General features: G+C 40.3%; 1 protein-coding gene across 9 annotated transcripts in view; it reads left to right on the top strand.

Moving 5' to 3' along the window:
* Positions 1 to 21,295, top strand: part of BCLAF3 (BCLAF1 and THRAP3 family member 3) — a 74,847-nt gene that overhangs the window by 12,710 nt on the left and 40,842 nt on the right. For all 9 annotated transcript variants that reach the window (XM_031660478.1, XM_009197304.4, XM_021932647.2 and 6 more), the window contains 3 exons: positions 8,826 to 8,900; positions 12,361 to 12,930; positions 13,304 to 13,966. In XM_031660478.1, the coding sequence (XP_031516338.1) occupies positions 8,860 to 8,900; positions 12,361 to 12,930; positions 13,304 to 13,966 (1,274 nt within the window). In that variant the 5' untranslated portion in view covers positions 8,826 to 8,859. The remainder of the gene's footprint in view (positions 1 to 8,825; positions 8,901 to 12,360; positions 12,931 to 13,303; positions 13,967 to 21,295) is intronic.

Consider the following 21,295-nt stretch of genomic DNA (forward strand, 5'->3'; position numbering starts at 1 on the left):
TCCAATCAAGAAACCACTTTCTTTGCTTATCTGTAAGAAGCAACTCTGCATACATCCAAGTTTGATCATGAGACTGCAGCAATTTAGTCACATTTTCAGGCTTTACTTTCTATTCTAGCTCTCTTGGTGTTTCTACCACATCTGCATTGACTTCCTCCACTGAAGTCTTGAACCCCTCAAAATCATCCATGAGAGCTGGAATCAACTTCTTCCAAACCCCTGTTAATATTGATATTTTGACTTCCTCCCATGAGTCATGAATGTTCTTAATGGCATCTAGAATGGTGAATCCTTTCCAGAAGGTTTTAAATTGACTTTCCCCAGATCCATCAGAGGAATCACTATCGATGGCAGCTATAGTCTTACAAAACATATTTCTTAAATAACAAGACTTGAAAGTCAAAATTACTCCTTGATCTATGGGCTACAGAATGAATGCTGTGTTAGCAGGCACAAAAACAGCATTAATCTCCTTGTATATCTCCATCAGAGCTCTTGGTGACCAGGTGCATTGTTAATGATCAGTAATATTTTGAAAGGAATCTTTTTTTTTTTTTTTTTTTTTTTCTGAGCAGTAGGTCTCAACAGTGGACTTAAAATATTCAGTAAACCATGCTCTAAACAGAGGTTCTGTCACTCAGGCTTTGTTGTCCCATTTATGGAGCACAGGCAGAGTTAGTGTAATTCTTAAGGGCCCCAGGATTTTTAGAATGGTTAGTGAACATTGGCTTCAACTGGAAGTCACAGCTGCATTAGCCCGTAACAAGAGAGTCAGCCTGTCCTTTAAAGCTTTGAGGCCAGGCATTTACCTCTCTAACTGTGAAAGTCCCATCTTCTTTCAAGAGAAGGCTGTTTTATCTACACTGAAAACCTATTGTTTAACGTAACCACCTTCGTCAATGATCTTCTGGATAACTTGCTGCAGCTTCTCCATCAGCACTTGCTGCCTCACTTTGCCCTTTTATGTTATGGCGATAGCTTCTTTCCTTAAACCTCACAAGCTAACCTCTGCTGATTTCCAACTTTGCTTCTGCAGCTTCCTTACCTCTCTCAGCCTTCACAGAATTGAATGGAGTTAGAGTCTTGCTCTGGATTGGGCTTTGGCTTAAGGGAACGTTGTGGCTGGTTTGAGCTTCTATCCGTACCACTCAAACTTTCTCCGTATCAGCAATAAGGCTATTTCACTTTCTTATACATGTATTCACTTAAGTAACACATTTAATTTCCTTCAAGAACTTTTGCTTTGCATCCACAACTTGGCTGTTTGGCCCAAGAAGCCTAGTTTTTGGCCTCTCCCAGTTTTTGATGAGCCTTCCTCACTAAGCTTAATCATTTGTAGCTTTTGATTTAACTTGAGATGTGTGACTCTTCCTTTCACTTGAACATTTAGAGGCCATTGTAGGATTATTAATTGACCTCATTTCAATATTAGTGTGTCTCAGGAAGTAGGGAGGCCTGAGGAAAGGGAGAGAGAAGGAAGAATGCCCCATCAGAACACACACTATATTTATTGATTATGTTCACCATCTTATAAGGGCATGGTTCATGGTGCCCCCAATTATAATAGTAATATCAAAGATCACAGATCACCGTAACAGATATAATAGTAAGGAAGAAGTTTGAAATATTTTGATAATTCCCAAAATGTGACATGACATAGAGACAAGAAGTAAACACGTGAGGTTGGAAAAATGGCACTGATAGACTTGCTCAGTGCAGGGTTGCCACAAACCCTGCATTGTAAAAAATCCTGCATTTGTAAAAATGCAGTATCTGTGAAGCGCAGTAAGGCAGAACACAACAAAATGAGGTGTACCTCTACAGACTTACTGTTTCCTTTTGCTTCATGGTTTTTTGGGGAGAAAATGTTCTCAGGTAGGAAATTCTGTTTTCTGGCCGGGCACAGTGGCTTTTGCCCGTAATCCCAGCACTTTGGGAGGCTGAGGCAGGTGGATCACCTGAGTTCAGGAGTTTGAGACCAGCCTGGCCAACATGGTGAAACCTTATCTCTACTAAAAATACAAAAATTAGTCAGGAATGGTGGCACGTGCCTGTAATCCCAGCTACTTGGGAGGCTGAGGCAGGAGAATCGCTGGAACCCAAGAGGCAGAGGTTGCAGTGAGCCGAGATCGCGCCACTGTACTCTAGCCTGGGTCACAGAGCAAGACTCCATCAGAAAGAAAGAGAGAGAGAGAGGAAGGAATTCTGTTTTCCCACTCTTGTCAACACATGGGTGCCATCAGACTTTTAAATTTTTGCAAATCTCATGAGTATGAAATAATATCTCATTATTTTCATGTTATTTCCTGGATTCTTAGTGGTGTGGAGTATCTTTTCATGTGTTTATTGGACATTTGTATTTCCTCTTTGTTGAAAACTGGAAGGATGGAGCTGCCATTTACTGAGATGGGACAGACTGTAAGGGGAGAAAATGTTGGAGGGAGATCAGGAGTTTGCTCAAGGACATGTTTACAGAATCCAGTGGGCTGTTGGATATGCAAGACTGGAGTGCATGGGATGGGTGTGAGCTGGAGATATAAATTTGAGGTTGTTAGTTTATAGAGGGTATTTAAAGGCATGAGACTGAATGAGAGTACAGACACAAGTCCAAAGACCAAAGTCACTATTTAGAGGAAGACTGGGTTCACTCTTAAGGGTCAGGGTGATGATGGGGAAGATGGGGAAAAATTGGCAAAAGAGACAAAAGGAATTGTTATAGAGGTAGGAGGAAAACCAAAAAAGTGTAGTATTCTGGAATCCAAGTAAAGAAAATGTTTCCAGGAGGAAGGTGTGTGAAATGCTCCTGGCAGCCATGTGTGGTGGTTCACACCTGTAATCCCAACGCTTTGAAAGGTCAAGGCAGGAGGATCTCTTGAGCCTAAGAGTTTGAGACCACCCTGGCAACATATTGAGACCCATCTCTACAAAAAATTTTAAAAATTAGCTGGGCATGGGCTGGGCGTGGTGGCTCAGGTCTGTAATCCCAGCACTTTGGGAGTCTGAGGCGGGCAGATCATTTAAGGCCAGAAGTTCAAGACCAGCCTGGCCAACATGGTGAAACCCTGTCTCTACTAAAAGTACAAAGATTAGCCAGGTGTGGTGGCGCACACCTGTAGTCCCATTTACTTGGGAGGCTGAGGCACAAGAATCGCTTGAACCCGGGAGGTGGAGGTTGCAGTGAGCTGAGATCGCAGCACTGCTCTCCAGCCTGGGTGACAGAGTGAGACTCCATCTCAAAAAAAGAAAAGAAAAAAAAAAGAAAAAAGAACCATATTGTAAATATTTTAGACTTTGTGGGTCACATACAGTCTCTGTCTCTTCCTCTTCTTCTTCTTCTTCTTCTTCTTCTTTTTCTTCTTCTTCCTTCTTCCTTCTTCCTTCTTCCTTCCTTCTTCTTCCTTCTTCTTCCTTCTTCTTCCTTCTTCTCCTTCTCCTCCTTCTTCTCCTCCTCCTCCTCCTCCTCCTCCTCCTCCTCCTCCTCCTTCTTCTTCTTCCCTTTAAAATGTAAAAAGCATTCTCAGCTCAGGCTGTATGTTTAAACCTCCTCTCTTATCTATCAAGCAGCTGAACTAGTACTTGTCATTACCAGCTGATGCCCACTAAGCAATTGCAAACAAAGTTAACTTTTAAAAAATAGCTTTATAATTTACTGGTTTAAAGTGTGCATTTCAGTGGTTTTTAGTATGCTTGCAGAGTTATGCAACCATCTCCATAATATCTGATCTAATTTTAGAATATTTTCCTCACCCCAAAGCTAATGTTTTTACAGCTTTGAGGTATAATTTATATGCAATAAAATTCACCATCTTTGAATGAATAGTTTGAATTTTTTTTTTTTTTTTTTGAGGCGGAGTCTCGCTCTGTCACTCAGGCTGGAGTCCAGTGGTGCGATCTCAGCTCGCTGCAACCTCTGTCCCCCAGGTTCAAGCGATTCTCCTGCCTCAACCTCCTGAGTAGCTGGGACTACAGGCGCGTGCCACCATGCCCAGCTACTTTTTGTATTTTTAGTAGAGACGGCTTTTCACCATTTTAGCCAGGATGATCTCGATCTCCTGACTTCGTGATCCGCCTGTCTCAGCCTCCCAAAGTGCTGGGATTACAGGCGTGAATGAGCCACTGTGCCTGGCCCATTTGAATTTTAATAAAGCTAATTTTAATATTGGGCAAAGGAAAATGTTCTTAGTAATACTTCTTTTATCACATGCAATAAATCTCACTTGTAAATATTTTCTCCTAAGTGATCTCCACTTTAACTTTAAAACCAGTGGTTCTGTAGCTCCTGGACCAGCAGCACCGACATCACCTGGGAACCTGCTAGAGTGGGGCCCACCCCAGGGGCAGGGCCCAGCAATCTGTATTTTAACCAGCCTTCCAGGTGATTCTAATGCACACTAAAGTTTGAGAACTACTCCAATGTATATTCCTGCATGGAATTGCTGGGCTGTGGGATATGGGCATGTTCGACTTTATTGGGTATTTCCAAACTACAGGTGACACTTGAACAACACGGGCTTGAACTGTGTGGGTCCACTCATATGTGGAGTTTTTCCCAAAGAAACGTGTATAGAAAATACGGCATTTGAGATATGCGAAAGCTGCCTGTGCAGAGGGACTTGGATATGCACGGATTTTGGCATATGTGGGGATTCTGGAACCAATCCCCTGAGTATACCAAGGGGCAACGGTATTTTCAAACTGGTTATACTGTACCATGTACAGTTCACCTAGCAGTAACTGAGAGTTCCCATTTCACACATCTTTGCCAACATTTTCGAATATGCAACTTAAAAAACATTTTTGGCCTATCTGATGAGTGATCATAGCCCTTTGGCATATCAAATGGCTATGATCTTAATTTGTGTTTTCCCAGTTGCTAATTAAGTTGAACATCTCATATGTTCATAGGTCATTTGAGTTTTGTGTTCTGTGATAATGGAGTCTTTTGCCTATTGAAATAAATACAATTATGTAAATAAATACAATGTGTTGAAATAATTGCAAAATAAACCCAGAATTCCCAAGGAGAAAGAAGCCCAGAGGGAAAAAAAAGAAAGTCCAGGAAAGAGTCCTAGGGGATGTGATAGTTACACAGTCAGGAGAGAATAGGGGTTTGTCAAGCTGACTGAGGGAAGGCCATACATGTGCTGGACCAGCACGGCCTGATCAGGGAAAGCGAGTAGTGTGGTGTAGGGGACTAGTAGGGTGTGTGGAGGAAAAGACATACATAAGGCTGGGAAAAAGGTAGGAAGCAACTAGATGTATTTATCTTACATTCATTTAATCTTTTTTGTTGAGCATTTGGGTTATTAGTTTTTGTGGGCTTTTTTTCTTTACTATTATAAATAAAACTGATACAAACATCTTAGTATACACAGCTGATTTTTTTCTTTTGAATTATTTTTTAAAACAAGTTTAAACTGAAATTACTAGATTAAAGGAAAGGAGATATGATTAGTTTCATAGTTTCTTACATGTTTCAAGATTACTCTCCATTAGTCATTAGGGAAATGCAAATCAAAACCACAATGAGATACCACTTCATACCCACTAGGATGGCTATAGTCAAAAATATAGTAAGTGTTGGTGAGGATGTAGAAAAATTAGAACCCTCATACACTGCTGGTGGGAATGTAAAATGGTGCAGCTACTTTGGAAAAGTTTGGCAGATCCTCAAAAAGTTAAACATAGAGTTACCAAGTGACCCAGTAATTCTACTCCTAGGTATATACCCAAGGAAATGAAAACATATGTCCACACAACAACTTGTACACAAATGTTCGTAAGAGCATTATTTATAATAGCTGAAAGGTAGAAACAACCAAAATATGCATGGAGAGGTGAATGAATGAACAAAATGTGATGTACCCATACAGTGAAATGTCTATTATTCTACCATAAAAAGGGATGACGTACTGATACATGCTGCAACACAGGTGAATCTTGAAAACATGCTAAGTGAAAGAAGCCAGTCACAAAAAAACCACATACTGTTTGATTCCATTTATATGAAATGATTCGAATAAGCAGATCCATAGAAACGGGCTAAGCAGGGGAGGGGAAAAGTGGGGAGTCACAGCTAACAGGGTCTCTTTTGGGAGGGTGAAAATGTTCTACAACTAGACAGTGATAATGGTTGTATATCACTGTGAATATACTAAAAAACATTGAATTGTACACTTTAAATGGGTAAACTGTATGGCGTGTGAATTCAACATCAATAAATATGTTTTGTTTTTAAAAAAGAAAAAAAGATTATGCTCCAGAAAAATTTTCCTTTCTCATTATCATCAGCAATATTTTTGTTACCCCCCCCAAAAATTACCACCTTTGGGTTTATTATTTTCGTTAAATTTAATAGGTATGAACTGATACCCAGAGTTTATTTAAATTATAACTTCCCTGTTGAATGTAATCTCTATCAGAGCAGGAAGTTTTGCCTGTTTTTGTTCACTGCTGTAGCCCTAGAACAGTGTCTGGCAAATAAAACGTGAACCCGGGAGGCGGAGCTTGCAGTGAGCTGAGATCCGGCCACTGCACTCCAGCCTGGGCGACAGAGCGAGACTCCGTCTCAAAAAAAAAAAAAAAAAAAAAAAAATTTGTTAAATGATTACTTTTTTTTTTTTTTTTCTTTTGAGACAGAATCTTGCTCTGTCTCCCAGGCTGGAGTGCAGTGGTATGATCTCGGCTCACTGCAAGCACTGCCTCCCAGGTTCACGCCATCCTCCTGCCTCAGCCTCCCGAGTAGCTGGGACTACAGGTGCCCACCACCACACCCGGCTAATTTTTTGTATTTTTAGTAGAGATGGGGTTTCACTGTGTTAGCCAGGATGGTCTCGATCTCCTGACCTGGTGATCCACCCATATCAGCCTCCCAAAGTGCTGAGATTACAGGCGTGAGCCACCAGGCCAGGCCAAGTGAATACATTTTGATACTTCTAGTTACTAAGTAAACATTTTTTTCCTTTAGTGTTTTAATTTCGTAATACTTTGTGAGCTAATTGTTCTTAGCCTCAGAATCTTTTTCGAAAGAGGCTGTGTATAACTAAATGAATTGAATTGATTGTACTTCCTCTGATGAGTGATCTAGTTCAAGTTCTCTGACTTTATATGCTTTTACTTTCTTCTGAAATTCAGGATAACAGTAGTTTGCAAACGTTTGAGTATGAGGACCGCCTTTTAAACTGATGTCTACGTAATAATTGTACTTTTTGTATCTGTGGGTGGAAAAACTGCATAGTGACAAGAAGTCTTTATATTTTAGTTTCACCATAGTATCTTCAGAAATTTGCAAAATCGAGGTGCATAATACATGAGACATATACTTGTTTATTCGGTAGTCTGTACATGGTAGCTATATGATCACTCATGAGCCCATGGCAGTCGTTTTAGAAGCCACCAGGGGATTGGGACCACTAAGTTAGGAACTACTTAATATTGGTATCAGAACTGAGGACTACTGAGTTATAAATAATAGCTAGTATAGGAGATTATACCTACTTATGTATTTTTAAAAATCAGTTTCTGAAGCTATCAGTTTCTTTTAAAGACTGGAGAATATTTGAAAAACCAAGTTTAGAAGTGCCTTTTAAAATTTACTTATTTAACATTATTTGTTTTAGCAAAAAACCAGAAGCAAACTAAGTGTCTAATAATGTTCAGTTACATTTTGGGTATATTTGTCTGGTGGAAAGTTAGGCAGCAGTTGAATATTCGAAATTGTAATTCTGACCGGCTGTGGTAGCTCACGCCTGTAATCCCAGCACTTTGGGAGGCCAAGGTCGGAGGATTGCTTGAGCTCAGGAGATCCAGACCAAGCTGGGCAACATGGCAAAACCCTGTGTCTACCAAAAATACAAAAATTAGCCAGGTGTGGTTGTGCATACTTGTTGTCCCAGCTACTTGGGAGGTCAAGCATCGCTGGAGCCTGGGAAGTCGAGGCTGCAGTGAACTGTGATTGCACCACTGCACTCTAGCCTGGGTGAAAGAGCAAAACCCTGTCTCAAAAAAAAAAAAAAAAAAAATTAAAAAAAGAAATTGTAATTCTTAGAATCCAACAATTTAAAAAGCAGTGTATACCACCATGTATTCCTAAACATTTTAACTGTGATTATATGAAGTGTTTCTGTACATGGTGAAAGACAGGAAAGTAGTAGTGCTTGTATTCAGATAGAGGAATTCTGGGTAATTTTTCCTCTTTTTGGAATACTTATTTAGCAGTTGCTGTGTGCCAGATACCAATAAGCTCTTTTTATGATTTAATTTAGGGGTCATTAAACTACAGTGCATTTGGCTTGCCGGGCCTATTTTTGTATGACCCACTTGAGCTAAATAGTTTTTGTACTTTTATTTTTTTAATTAATTTTGACCAATATAGTGCCTTTAACCTAGTATATTTAAAATATTTCAACATGTAGTTAATATTAGAAATACATTAATAAAACATTTTACATTTTTTATATGAACTCTTTGAAATTTGATGTGGATTTTATACTTACGGCACATCTCAATGTTGTCTAGTCACATTTTTACATTTTTAAAGAGTTGCTTTAAAAAAAAGAAGAAACAGATGTGACAGAGACCTTATATGGCCTGCAAAGCCTGAAATAGTTACTATTCAGCACTTTGCAGACAAGGTTTACTGATCCCTGATTTAATTCATTTTATCCTGACAACATTCCAATAAGAAGGGGTGCTATTATTATTTCCATGTTATAGATGAGGAAACTGAGGCACAAAGGGTTTAAGTAAATTGGCAGCATTCGCTGTGTTTTAGATCAAATTGTAGGCTCTTTCTACAAACTTGCTAATCCTGTGTTTCTTTGCAGTGTAAAAAGTGGATAGTGGCTCACGTGTCAAAGGATGGCACGGTCACGATCTAGATCCCCCAGGTGGAAACACAGGTGAGCAGTTCTTAGCAGAGTAAGCTTGGATTTGGGATGTGCTGTGACTTTCAATTTCACCAGTACTAGTAAACACTTAATAAGCTCATGAGACCTGGTTATTTACAGTAGGTACTTTATCATAGTAGAGGTTGTATTTCTATATTCTAGTAGCTGACAGCTTTGTTTAATCATAGAAGGTAGCTAGAGTTAATCCATAATGAAAAGCAAAGCAGTGGCCACAGCAGGAGAGAGTGAGAAACATCTTTGAGAGTATTACATTTTTTGAATTAGTGAGTAGTTTAGAACTCCTCAGTATGGATTTCATTTTATTTTTTCATAATTAATATGTTTAAAGAAATTTCGAGGTAGAAAATTGGGAGTTTCCTTTTGAATAGTTTGATTATAGTCCATTTCTCCTCTTTCCAGCTTGGTAGTATCAAAAGTATGATGTATCATTAGATTGGAGCAATTTAACCAGTCTTTATTGTACACCTGCTACAGGCAGGTTCTTGGTCTACAAAAGCAAATATGCCATCTTCTGTGGCTTCAGCAAGCACGTGGTTGGGCTTTGAGATTGACACCATGGCCAATTATGATACAGTGGGGAAAGTGCTGTGCTACTTATTGGGACAAAGGATTCTGGATTTTCAGGGAGGAAATAATTGTGTTTTTGTGGAGGGAAATGGGGGTACTAAGAAAGTCTTCAAAGAAGAGATGAAAACAATTTTATCTGGGCATTTCAGGATGTGTAGAACTTCTAAAGGCAGAAAGAGTGAAGAGAAGTATTCTAGTTAAGGGGGAGAGCAGGAGCAAAGGCACCGAGCTGTAAATGTGACTAGTATTTTCTGAGACTTAAAAAGGACCATCATTTCACACAAAAAAGACAGACCAAGATTTTTCATGTTACGATAACTTGCCCATTTTGCTTATGCGTTTCGGTTATGCAGTAACTAATCAATCATTTTGTCAACAGTTTTCATTTTGTAATTCACAGGAGCAACTTGTAATGGCAAGGAATGAGAAAGAAAAGGGAATGTAAAGAAGTGAATGATTTTAAAAGGGTATCACAGAGGTCTTTTTTTTTTTTTTTTTTTTTGAGATGGAGTGTCGCTCAGTCACCCAGGCTGGAGTGCAGTGGCGTGATCTCGGCTCACTGCAAGCTCCGCCTCCGAGGTTCACACCATTCTCCTGCCTCAGCCTCCTGAGTAGCTGGAACTACAGGCACCTGCCACTGCACCCAGCTAATTTTTTGTATTTTTAGTAGAGACGGGGTTTCACTGTGTTAGCCAGGATGGTCTCAATCTCCTGTCCTAGTGATCCACCTGCTTCGGCCTCCCAAAGTGCTGGGATTACAGGTGTGAGCCACCGCTCCTGGCCCACAGAAGTCTTTTCTTGATAAGACAAAAGCCGCTGGTGAGGGGCACAAGAGACCCTGCCAAGCTCAGTGCCTGATTTCCAGGTTCCATCTCAGGTTTCTTTGTTAAGAACTATAAAGGATCTGATATTTTACCCTACTTGCGAACTAACACATTATTAGCCTGCCACAGGGCACTCTTGGGTCAGAGATAAAGGCCTTTATTACTCAGAGTACAGCAAGCAGCTTGAGCTTCATGTTCCTGTCATTCCCCTCACCCTCTGGGTCCCATGAGGGCTGGCACCGCAGAGCCACTGACTGGGTGCATGCTATGAGGCAGCGAGCTTTCCATACAGGCGGTGCAGTTACAGTACAACTGAGGAACATGAGTCCCTTATCAGGGGCTGCAAATAATGGACAGCAAACACATCAACCCTTTTCCCTGAGGGAGACCCTATCTCTATCTTGCAACACTGCCTTAGAACAAAGGCTGCCAGTGCCTCTGCTCAAAAGGCGCTCACAAGGTGTGCAGAACTCAAGAGACTGTGGAGAATTGTCTCCCAATAGACTCCTTGAGTCTTTTTTGTTCCTTTAGGAAAACCAAAAGCAATAGCAACTATTCCAGCAACCTTCTTCAGAAGAAAGGGACACTATGCAATAAAACATATAAAATATCATATCAAACCAATATTGAATGTGAAGTAAGGATTAAAAGTAAGTTATTGGGAATTCCATCCAGACTGGAAGACCTTTGACTCTGGCTGCCATCTTTTCTCCTTGGCTATGAAAGAGATGAAATCTTCCAGAAGTCCTCAGAGGCTCCAGTTGCTTCCTCCTGTGATGAGGTATAGCCAGCTGGATGGCAGAGTTTCTGCTTTAGCTAAATAACACTTGCCGGTATGTCTAGCTTGGTGACTCCAGAGGGCAATATTGCCAAGTTCAGTATATACATGAGGAAGGTAGATCTACCTCCTTTATTGTAGGGAGGGCACAGACTTATCATCAAAAGGAAAGGGATTCACTCATGGTTGCACCAACTCCATGGCCGCTTCTAAGAGAGAGCCATAACAGAAGCTGCAAGGATCGCTTCCTCATTGATTAGAAGACATTAAATCCTCAGGGAGGAGATGGAGAAATTGGGCAGGTCAGATGGGGGGAAAGGTCCCCAGGTACAAAATGGAACCGTATTGTGTCCCAGATAGTGGCACACCTCTCTTTACGTCTAGGCAACCCAAATTGGTTTCCCTGAATACAGAAGCCTCAATGTTGGCAATGCTGAGGTATGGAGAAGGTAGTTCCAGAAAGGATGTGCTGCCCCTGGAGAGCATTATAGCTACTTTAAAGTATAACTTCACCAAAGTTACAAGCTCTGTTCGAACAGCACATCTTTCCGTCGATATGCAAAGGAACAGATCTGGGAACAAAAAGCAACTTACCTATGTTAGAGGTATTTCTGGAGGAATTAAGCATGAGATTCAAGTCTTAAGAGCCTCTTGTTCCCCCTTCTCCCCCGGTTGAGTACATATGTTTTGCTCCTTGATACAGCCTTAGTGGAGAAAGTAGACAATCAACTGGAGAAGCTCTGGGCCTGGCTTGGTTCTGAGTTTGAATTGTAGCATCATTAAATCTTAGACTCTAATTTATTGTCAGAGGTGATGTTCAGTTTGCTGGAGGCCCTCCTACACATTGATTTGTGTGAGTCTTGCCTTCCTGCTTGTTTCTTACCTGGCCTTTGAGCAGGATGTAAGCTTTTGCTGACTGGCCCTTTGAAGTCACTGCATCTTCTTTTGCCAGAACTTTGCTGTCAGCAGTCTTCTAAAATGGATCCTGCTGTGTACCTAAGCTGGCCCTCCTCCAATGGGAAAGGTGTGCTCAGCTCATTTGGATCAGCACATGGAATACCTTAGTTCAGATGGAAAGAGTATGCTTGTTGATTGGGCAGTACTATAGTCAGACCCCCAAATGTACAATTTAGAATGCAGATGTAGCAAATTGATGAATTTAGTTTGAGTGGAAGAAGCTGAAGGATCCTAGGAAAAGCAACTGTTTTCGGTAGGTCATATTAAGACACACTTAGTTGATTATCTTTAAATGGATTACACTTTTCTGTGTTTGTTTACATAGGTCTTTATCGCCAGTACCTAGAAATGCTGAACACTACAAGCAAAGACATTCTCACGGGCATTATGGCTGTGAATATAGGAAGGATCCAAAAAGACCCGTCGCTTGGAGAATGGACAGTGAGAAACGTGGACAGAGTAAACCAAGGATTCCCTCTCGTGGAAATATATATTACCAGTCTTATGAACATAGATCACCTTCCCCTAACATAAGAAACTCTTTAGAAAATGTTTATATGTATAAGCCTCACCGAGGATATTCGCCTGGAAGAGGGGACAGTAACAGGAGAGCTCAGTATATGCCCAAATACTCAGAGGGTATACCCTACAAAGAGCATGAGAGGAATTCTTATCCCCAGAAAGTGCAAGGAGGGTATAGTCCTGATGACCACAGAGTTAGAGGAAGTGGAAAAGGAGGGAAACCACCTCAGAGGTCAATAGCAGATTCTTTTAGATTTGAAGGAAAGTGGCATGAAGATGAGTTGAGGCACCAGAGGATACAAGAAGAAAAATACTCCCAGTCAACTAGAAGAGGCTCTGAAGACTTTGAGACAAGGAGCTCATTTCAGAAGAGGTATAGGAAAACATTAAACCTGGGTAATTTGGTATAATGCCTCAAGTGAAAAGGTCTGTTTACTTTATGGTTGAAGATAACCACCTTGAAAAGCTTTTGTCTAAAAAGACAAAAAGCATTGTAATTTAGTTATGGTGTACTGGTAGTAGTGAAGTATTTCTTTTTACAGTAAATCATGTTGATGGCTAGAATACTTTTAAAAGATGGTATTTTCCTCTTTAACTGCCTTATGCCTCTAGAATTGGCTTAAGGGATTATAGATTAGCTTGCCACTGCATTCTGCATTTAAAGCCATGCTGCCCAACATTCTACACATATAAATTCTCCCTTTCTTCTCTCTATTGCAAGTGTAAACTGCTTTATGTCAACACAGGTATCCTGAGGATCGTGATTTCAGAAAATATGGACACACATCAAAAAGACCTAAAGACGTGGAGAGGTATGAAAGCAGAGAGCCTGCCAGGAATCCAAAGTGGAAGCCCGAGCATTCCCTCCCACCTTACCAAGAGGACACAGACCAGTGGAACCTTGGGCCCCAGACTTATCGACATGCTGAGAGGGAACACCCAGAGACCAGTTCAGCAACCAAAGTATCCTATGACTATCGTCACAAACGTCCTAAGCTCTCGGATGGGGACCAGGACTTTTCTGATGGGAGAACTCAGAAGTACTGTAAGGAAGAAGATAGAAAATACAGTTTTCAAAAAGGCCCTGTAAATAGAGAGTTAGATTGTTTTAATACTGGAAGAGGGAGAGAGACTCAAGATGGACAAGTCAAAGAACCTTTTAAACCGTCTAAGAAAGACAGCATTGTCTGTACTTATCCAAATAAAAATGATGTTGATTTGAGGTCTAGTAATGACAAACGGAAGGAAAAAATAAAAAAAGAAGGGGATTGCAGAAAAGAGAGCAATTCTTCCAGTAACCAACTTGATAAAAGTCAAAAACTTTCTGATGTGAAACCCTCGCCTATCAATCTTAGGAAGAAATCACTTACAGTTAAAGTAGATGTGAAGAAAACAGTAAATACATTCAGGTATTATCTTTGTTTTTTCTTTATGATATTTGATAATGTTTCTACAATCTTTATTTGCAGCTTCCAAAATGGAATTAATAGTGTTTAGAGTCCATCGAGTGGGAGGGATTGCCAAGAATTTCCCCCAAAAAAAGCCCTGTAGTGAGGCTGTTTCCTGTGATTAGTTACATGGGAGCGATTTCGTGTCTCCTTGTTTCCACGTCCTATCTCCAGATGCTTCTTGGATGTGGGGCATTCTGTGGAGTTGTTCCTCTTTACAAATTCACTTGTTTTTATGCTGCCAGGTTTTCCTTATCCAGGGATTAGCTGGGTAGAGTTCAAGAAAACCTAGTCCTTGCTCAGTTTCTCAGAGCCTGTGCTTTCTGTTGCCTGAGATTCAGAGAATTTTTTGAGCTGAAAGGGACCTTAGCAGGACCTAGTTTTATACAGGAGGAAAGCGCGGCCCTGAGAGATGAAGTGACTTGTCTAAGTCAGAGTGGCTTGGGCTCAAATCCACGTGTTCCCTTATGACTCAATGAGGCAGGTGACTTAATGTGGTTTTTGCTGCCATCTCAAAATGACTGGGGCTCAACCAACTAGATTCTCCCAGGTAGAGGAAATTACACCATAATCTGAGAAGATGCCTATTTATAAGACATTTACTTTGGCCCTTAATGATTCTTTAAAAAAATAGACTATTGTTGTTATAGGTTACATTCTCTTAAAGCAGACTCACGTGCTTTGTTCCTCGACAAATATTACTTCCATTTAATGTATATAATAAGGCACTGCAGTTGGCCTAAAACTAAACGGCTAAAACTGTTCATGACCTTAATACGCTACGAGTATGTGAATGAAAAGGGGTGGGCCATGTTGATCTGGTATGTTTATATTCATGCTTGACTCATTTGTTTTTGAACCAAAAATGAGAGAAAACAAAATCCAAAGGGTTTGGGGGAGATAAACCCACAAGTCCTTTTTTGTAAAACAAAATATTTTTTGTTCCTTTTTCTTTTCTCTCCTTTTCTTTTGAGACAGGGTCTTGCTGTGTTGCCCAGGCTGGAGTGCAGTGGCACGATCACAGCTCACTGCAACCTCAAACTCCTGGGCTCAGATGATCCTCCTGCCTCTCCTGTGTTGGCCTCCTGAGTATCTAGGACTATAGGTGCATGCCACCATGCCCAGCTAATTTTTTTCTTTTTTTGTAGAGACGGAATCTTGCTATGTTGCCCAGGCTGGTCTCAAACTCCTGGCCCCAAACGATCCTCTCACCTCGGCCTCCCAGAGCACTGGCATTACCAGCCTGAGCCACTGTACCTGGCCTCTGTTCCTTTTCTTAAATTTAGACATGGCAACACCCCACCTCATAGTTCTTTTGCATTCATTGCACTTGTAGAAAATATTTTTAAATATACGTATGTGCATTTATATATGTGCTCAGAAAGCATTTATAAGTATGATTATATTACAGAAAGTTCAAGAAATAAAGGGGGAGAATCATCCATAATTCTACTACTCTACAACAATTTTATTTGCATTTTAGTCTAGTTATTTTTCTATGTATATTTATACATGACTGCTGTGGTATATTAATAATTTTGTATCTTTTTACATATGTCTTAAATAATTTTGTGCTATTATATCTCCTACTAGTTCTTCATCTTAAAAGCACAAAAGCTTCTGTAAGTACCAAGTTTAAGAATGTTACCTTAACGGCTGGGCACAGTAGCTCATGCCTGTAATCGGAGCACTTTGGGAAGCTGAGGTCAGAGGATCGCTTGAGCTCAGGAGTTTGAGGCTGCAGTGAGCCATCATTGTGCCATTGCACCCCAGCCTGGGCAATAGAGTGAGACTCTGTCTCAAAAAAAAAAAAGAAAAAAAAAGGGAGGGGAGCTTGGATTATTGGATTACATTCTGATGGCTATGAGATATACATATATAACATATAGCATACACACTTTTCTTTCTTTCTTTTTTTCTTTTCGAGACAGGGTCATGCTCTGTCACCCAGGCTGGAGTGCGGTGGTGTGATCATGGCTCATTGCAGCCTTGAACTCCTGGGCTCAAGTGATTCTCCTGCATCAGCCTCCTGAGTAGCTGGGACTACAGGCATGCACCACCACACCCAGCTAATAAAAAATATTTTGTAGAGATAGAAATCTTGCTACGTTGCCCAGGCTGGTCTCAATCTCATGGCCTCATGCAATCATCCCTCCTTGGCCTCCCAAAACACTGGGATTACAGGCATGAGCCACCGTACCCAGCCTTAAGCTTTTTTTCTATCCAACGTTCTATTTTGAAAATGTTCAAACATACAGAAAAGCTGAAAGAATTCTACAGTGAACGCCCATATACTCACCACCTAAAGTCTACAATTAACAGTTTACTTTCATAATTACAAATGTATCTATTCATCCATTGTTCCACCTTATTTTTTGGATATTTTTCAAAGTAAGTTGCAAATGTCAGGACACTCCCATTTAGATACCTTATAAATTTTTGTTTACAGTTCCTCTTTTTTCTTTTGAGGTAAAATTATATACAATGAAATGCATAAAAATTTTTAACTTTTTAATAAAAGTAATGATGTGGCCAGGTGCAATGGCTCACACCTGTAATCCCAGCATTTGTGGGAGGCTAGGGCAGGCTGATTACTTGAGCTCAGCAGTTCGAGACCAGCCTAGGCAACATGATGAAACCCCACTTCTACAAAAAAATACAAAAATTAGCTGGGTGTGGTGACATGTGCCTGTAGTCCCAGCTTCTTGGGAGGCTGGGATGGGAGGATTGGCTTGAGCCCGGGAGATCGAGACTGCAGTGAGCCATGTTTGTGCCACTGCACTCCAGCCTGGGTGACAAAGTGAGACCCGTCTCAAAAATTAAAACTAAAAAAATAAAAGTAATGATACCCCCATGTTTAATAATGAAGTGTGTTATAGTGAAAAGAGAATTTAAAAATTGTAACACTTTTAAAGAATGCTAGAAATACCAGTTTTGAAGAGTTTTATTTTAATAGACCTCATTAGAGATACTAAACAGTTAATTTTATAATTTGATATGAGAAATGGAAGCTTGATCTTTATCATGTGTCACAAAAATGAGCTTAAAATGGAGGCTGCTGCATCTTTTATTTTGAATTTATAAACTATGATTTTGTGAAATCTCATAATCTGTCACTGGGGTCTGGCAGCATACCAGGGCCATTTGAATACCTGCCTAGGGCCTGCAGGATGGCTTGTGTAATAACCTCCACTGCAAATCCTCTCTGTTCAAAGACCTGAAAAATAAATAACTGAGCAAATATATGCATCTTTTCAGTATGATAAAGCGTCATAGTCAACAGAATCTTTATTTCCTGGTGAATGGGTTATGGATGAATTTTGTGGTTTGGATTTAATTGTATGTGGACTGATCCATAAAACAAAGATAATGCCCTCAGTAGAATTATGTTTTCATCTATTAATATAAATTAGATTTTTCTTTTCTAGAAAAGAGTAAAATAATCAGAGTGCAGAGAGAACTTTATTTATTGGTTAACATCTAGAGAGTTCATCTGCTTTTTTTTGGAAATGCTAAAATGGCTAGTTTTGTGCATTTGTTTACTTAGCTTTGGTTGAGAATTGATATTTGTTATTCCAGTTATCAGTATGGTTGAAAACAAAAAGTTATCACTCTGTGAGTTTTTTAGATTCTAGTTTGTATCTAGAACAGCAGTAGGTAAACACTTGCTTGAATGTTCACCGCATGGTTAATACTTCCGTTAAGAAAGACTGTATTCTAATTATCCACTCTGTCAGAAACTTCATTATCAGAAATTACATCTGAGTCATAATTATATGTTTCAGAATGTAAGTTAGGGAATCAGTATGAAAATTTCTACTAAGGTTGTTACATATGCAAAACATTAACTGTTGTATACATGCATCTGAAAGTTTTGGGGCAGACAAATGCAGGTGTTAGTTTAATGTTGGGCTGAGTGGGTGAGGGATTGACCCTTGGCTAGGCCAGGAAGGAAGAGGAGGAGGGAGAGGGAGGAGGGAGGAGGTGGTACTAATATCTGGAGCAGAATAAACTGCTGCTGATGGATCAGAGGCTTCTTTGATCGCCTGGGAAGCTGATACGAGACACCTGGGACATGGGGAATGTTGTCCATCAGCATTTATGGCTATCAGAGTTGATGGTGGACTAAGTACATTGGCCACATTTGCGTCTAATCCTTTATTTCCCACTGAAGAGACACAGAGCCTCTCTACCCCATCAGCTCTTTTCCCGCTTTGAAAGGGGAGGAGGTGGGTGATGGGCCCCAGAGGACATTGGAACCCTGACACTGAGGAAACAGGTGTCATGCGGGCAGGGAACAATGTGAAAAGTCATAACTGAGATTGAAGGAAGGGAACCTACTCACATAAGTTTACCTATGATGGACACTGTTCCACTGGAGGTAAAATAAGCTGCAGGTGGGGATATATTTTATACCCAGACCTGCCACCTTGCTGTTATGTAGCATAAAAAACTAAAGTTCTCCCCTACTTTAATTTCTCATGCGCATTTTAAAATCAAAAATTAATTGAGAGAACGTTCCCTTTTGTTCCTATTTTTGACCCTAGCTTCTCTTGGTGTCTCTTAGGAGGCCTTGTATAGGGATTCTGTTGGCAGTTAGAGTGCATAGGTTTTTGTCTTCCTGTGGACCACTGATCAGCTCTGTGACATTGGGCAGGTCACTTGGCTATAACCTTTTGGGCCTAAATTAGCCTGCAGTTCCTCCTGGCTCTGTGAGTCTGCTTGGATTGGCCATGTGTTGGTGACCATTGAAGCTGAGTCGACAGACACATGGAGGATCATCATGTTCATCTCTGAACTTTATATTTGAGATTTTATATTAAAAATATTAAATTTAAATTGGTCTAAGTTAAGCAAAAAATAAAAATTAAAAAAGCCAAGAAAGTTAAAAAAACAAAATTAAATTGGCCTCAATTAAAATGTTGAAGTCTGGCTGGGCATGGTGGCCCATGCCTGTAATCCCAGCACTTTGGGAGGCCGAGGCAGGCAGATCCCTTGAGCTCAGGAGTTTGAGACTAGCCTGGGCAACATAGTAAAACTCCGTCTCTACAAAAAATACAAAAATTAGCCAAGTGTAGTGGTGCACACTTATAGTCCCAACTAATCAGGAGGCCCAAGTGGGAGGTTGGCTTGAGGAGGCAGAGATTGCAGTGAGCCGAGATTGTGCCACTGCCCTCCAGCCTGGGTGACAGAGCCAGACCCTGTCTCAAAAATAAAATAAAAATAAAATGTTGAAGTCCTCTCTCTCTCTCTCTCTCTCTCTCTCTCACTCACTCAGTCTTGCTCTGTCACCCAAGCTGGAGTGCAGTGCTGTGATCACGGCTCACTACAGCCTTGATGTCCTAGGCCCTAGCAATCCTCCCACCTCAGCCTCTCGAGTAGCTGGGACTATAGGCACACATCAACATGCCTGGCTAATTTTTTTTTTTTAATTTTTAGTCGAGATGAGGTCTTGCTATGTTACCCAGGCTGGTCTTGAACTCCTGAGCTCAAGCAATCCTCCTGCCTTGGCTTCCGAAACTGTAGCCTCTCGAGTAGCTGGGATTACAGGCGTGAGCCACTGCACTTGACCTTATCATCTCTTTAGCTGAAACACTCATTTCAAATTGACCAAGTCATTTTTGATTCATTATTTATTCATTCAGTGGGTATTTTTTGAGGACCTACCCTGTGTGAGACAGTCTGTTAGGGTGCCCTGGGACTAGAGAGCTGCATACGATTAGGTTTCTCCTTTGGTTTATTGGAGTGCATGTGTGACTCAGCAGAAGATGGGTGGTACCAAGCTGGGAAATTGAAGAGAGGCATCATGTAGTTGACATGTGAGCTAGGCTTCAAAGGCTGGTGTATTTCAGACACATGGAGATGAGGCAAAAGAAATTTTATATTTACAGGTTAACAATGGCAGTAAAACATACACAGGAACTTTGACCTGTGTGGTTTTGAGCAGTGAAAAGGAATAGAGGGAAAGGAGACTGAAAGGTAAGAATGCTGCAACTGCCAGCCGGATTTGACATTATCAGCTGATAGGAGAGGCCCGGCAGCCCAGTTCTGGCTGCCAGAGGGTTGTTGTCTGTGAGGTAGACTGAATGCATGTTGGGGCTGGGGAGGCCCACTAGAGGACTTTTGTGCAAAAAGTATTGAGATGCGGAATGAGGGGAGGAGTAATCTCCCTGAACCTTTTCCCTCAACTCCACAATTTCTAAATTTGTTCTTAGGAAGACAGGAGCAAATTATATACAGTCATGCATTGCTCAACGATGGGGATACGTTCTGAGAAATGTCTTGTTAGGCGGTTTTGCCACTTTCTGAAGATCATAGAGTGTATTTACACAAACCTAGATGATGTAACCTACTACACACCTAGGCTATATGGTAGAGCCTATTGCTTCTAGGCTACAAACCTGCACAGCATGTTACTGTACTGAATACTGTAGGCAACTGTAACACATCAGTAACTATTCGTATATCTAAACATATCTAAACCTAGAAAAGGTACACTAGAAATACAGTACCACCATCATTTAAGTGGTCATTAATGGAAACGTCATTATGCTGCATGTGACTGTAATTGGGAAAGTGCTTTATATGAACTGTAGGATGCTGTATGAAGTGTTAGTTATTAGTTGGAAGAAGACAGAAAGGAAAACTTTATATGTGTCATATGGATTTTGATATATATGAGAAGCTTCCAGAGGGCAGGGGAATCTGTTGGTTTTGGCTGCTGTTGGGTTTTTTGTTGCCGTTTTGCCATGCAGTTCGTTTCTTTGATGAGTCCTAAGTGTGTACAACAGGAAATTAAGGTTTAATGTAGCTTTTTATGTTTTCTTGGTTATTACCCACAACGCTCAGAGAACATCAGTGGAAATATCCTTAAACAGAAAAATAAACAGGGAAAGTGCAGTCGAGGGAACAAAGGATCTTGGAAGATTTAATGAAACTAGTACCAGAAATAGTATTAGAATAGAGATTTTTGGCTGTATTTTAATTTTTTAAATTGTCTAAAATGCATCTCAAATGAGAACATTTGATCTTTTTAGCTTAACTACTTGCTTTGCGGATATTTCCTGAAATTATTAACTTGTTAATCAATCCATACCATAGGAAATAGTAAAAAGTAAAATGTGAACCAAAAGATGATTACATTTACAAATATAAATATTTAGAACATTTTGCATTCTCATATCTAAAGAGGGTTTTTCTTGTACCAAAGTATCATAATTATTTTTAAAAGACTAAAATTTGGAGGTTTTACTGTGTTAATGTATATTTTCTAGAAAATGATAATTTTAA

Source organism: Papio anubis, chromosome X (assembly GCF_008728515.1).
Source record: "Papio anubis isolate 15944 chromosome X, Panubis1.0, whole genome shotgun sequence".
In the NCBI taxonomy this organism is placed as follows: Eukaryota; Metazoa; Chordata; class Mammalia; order Primates; family Cercopithecidae; genus Papio; species Papio anubis.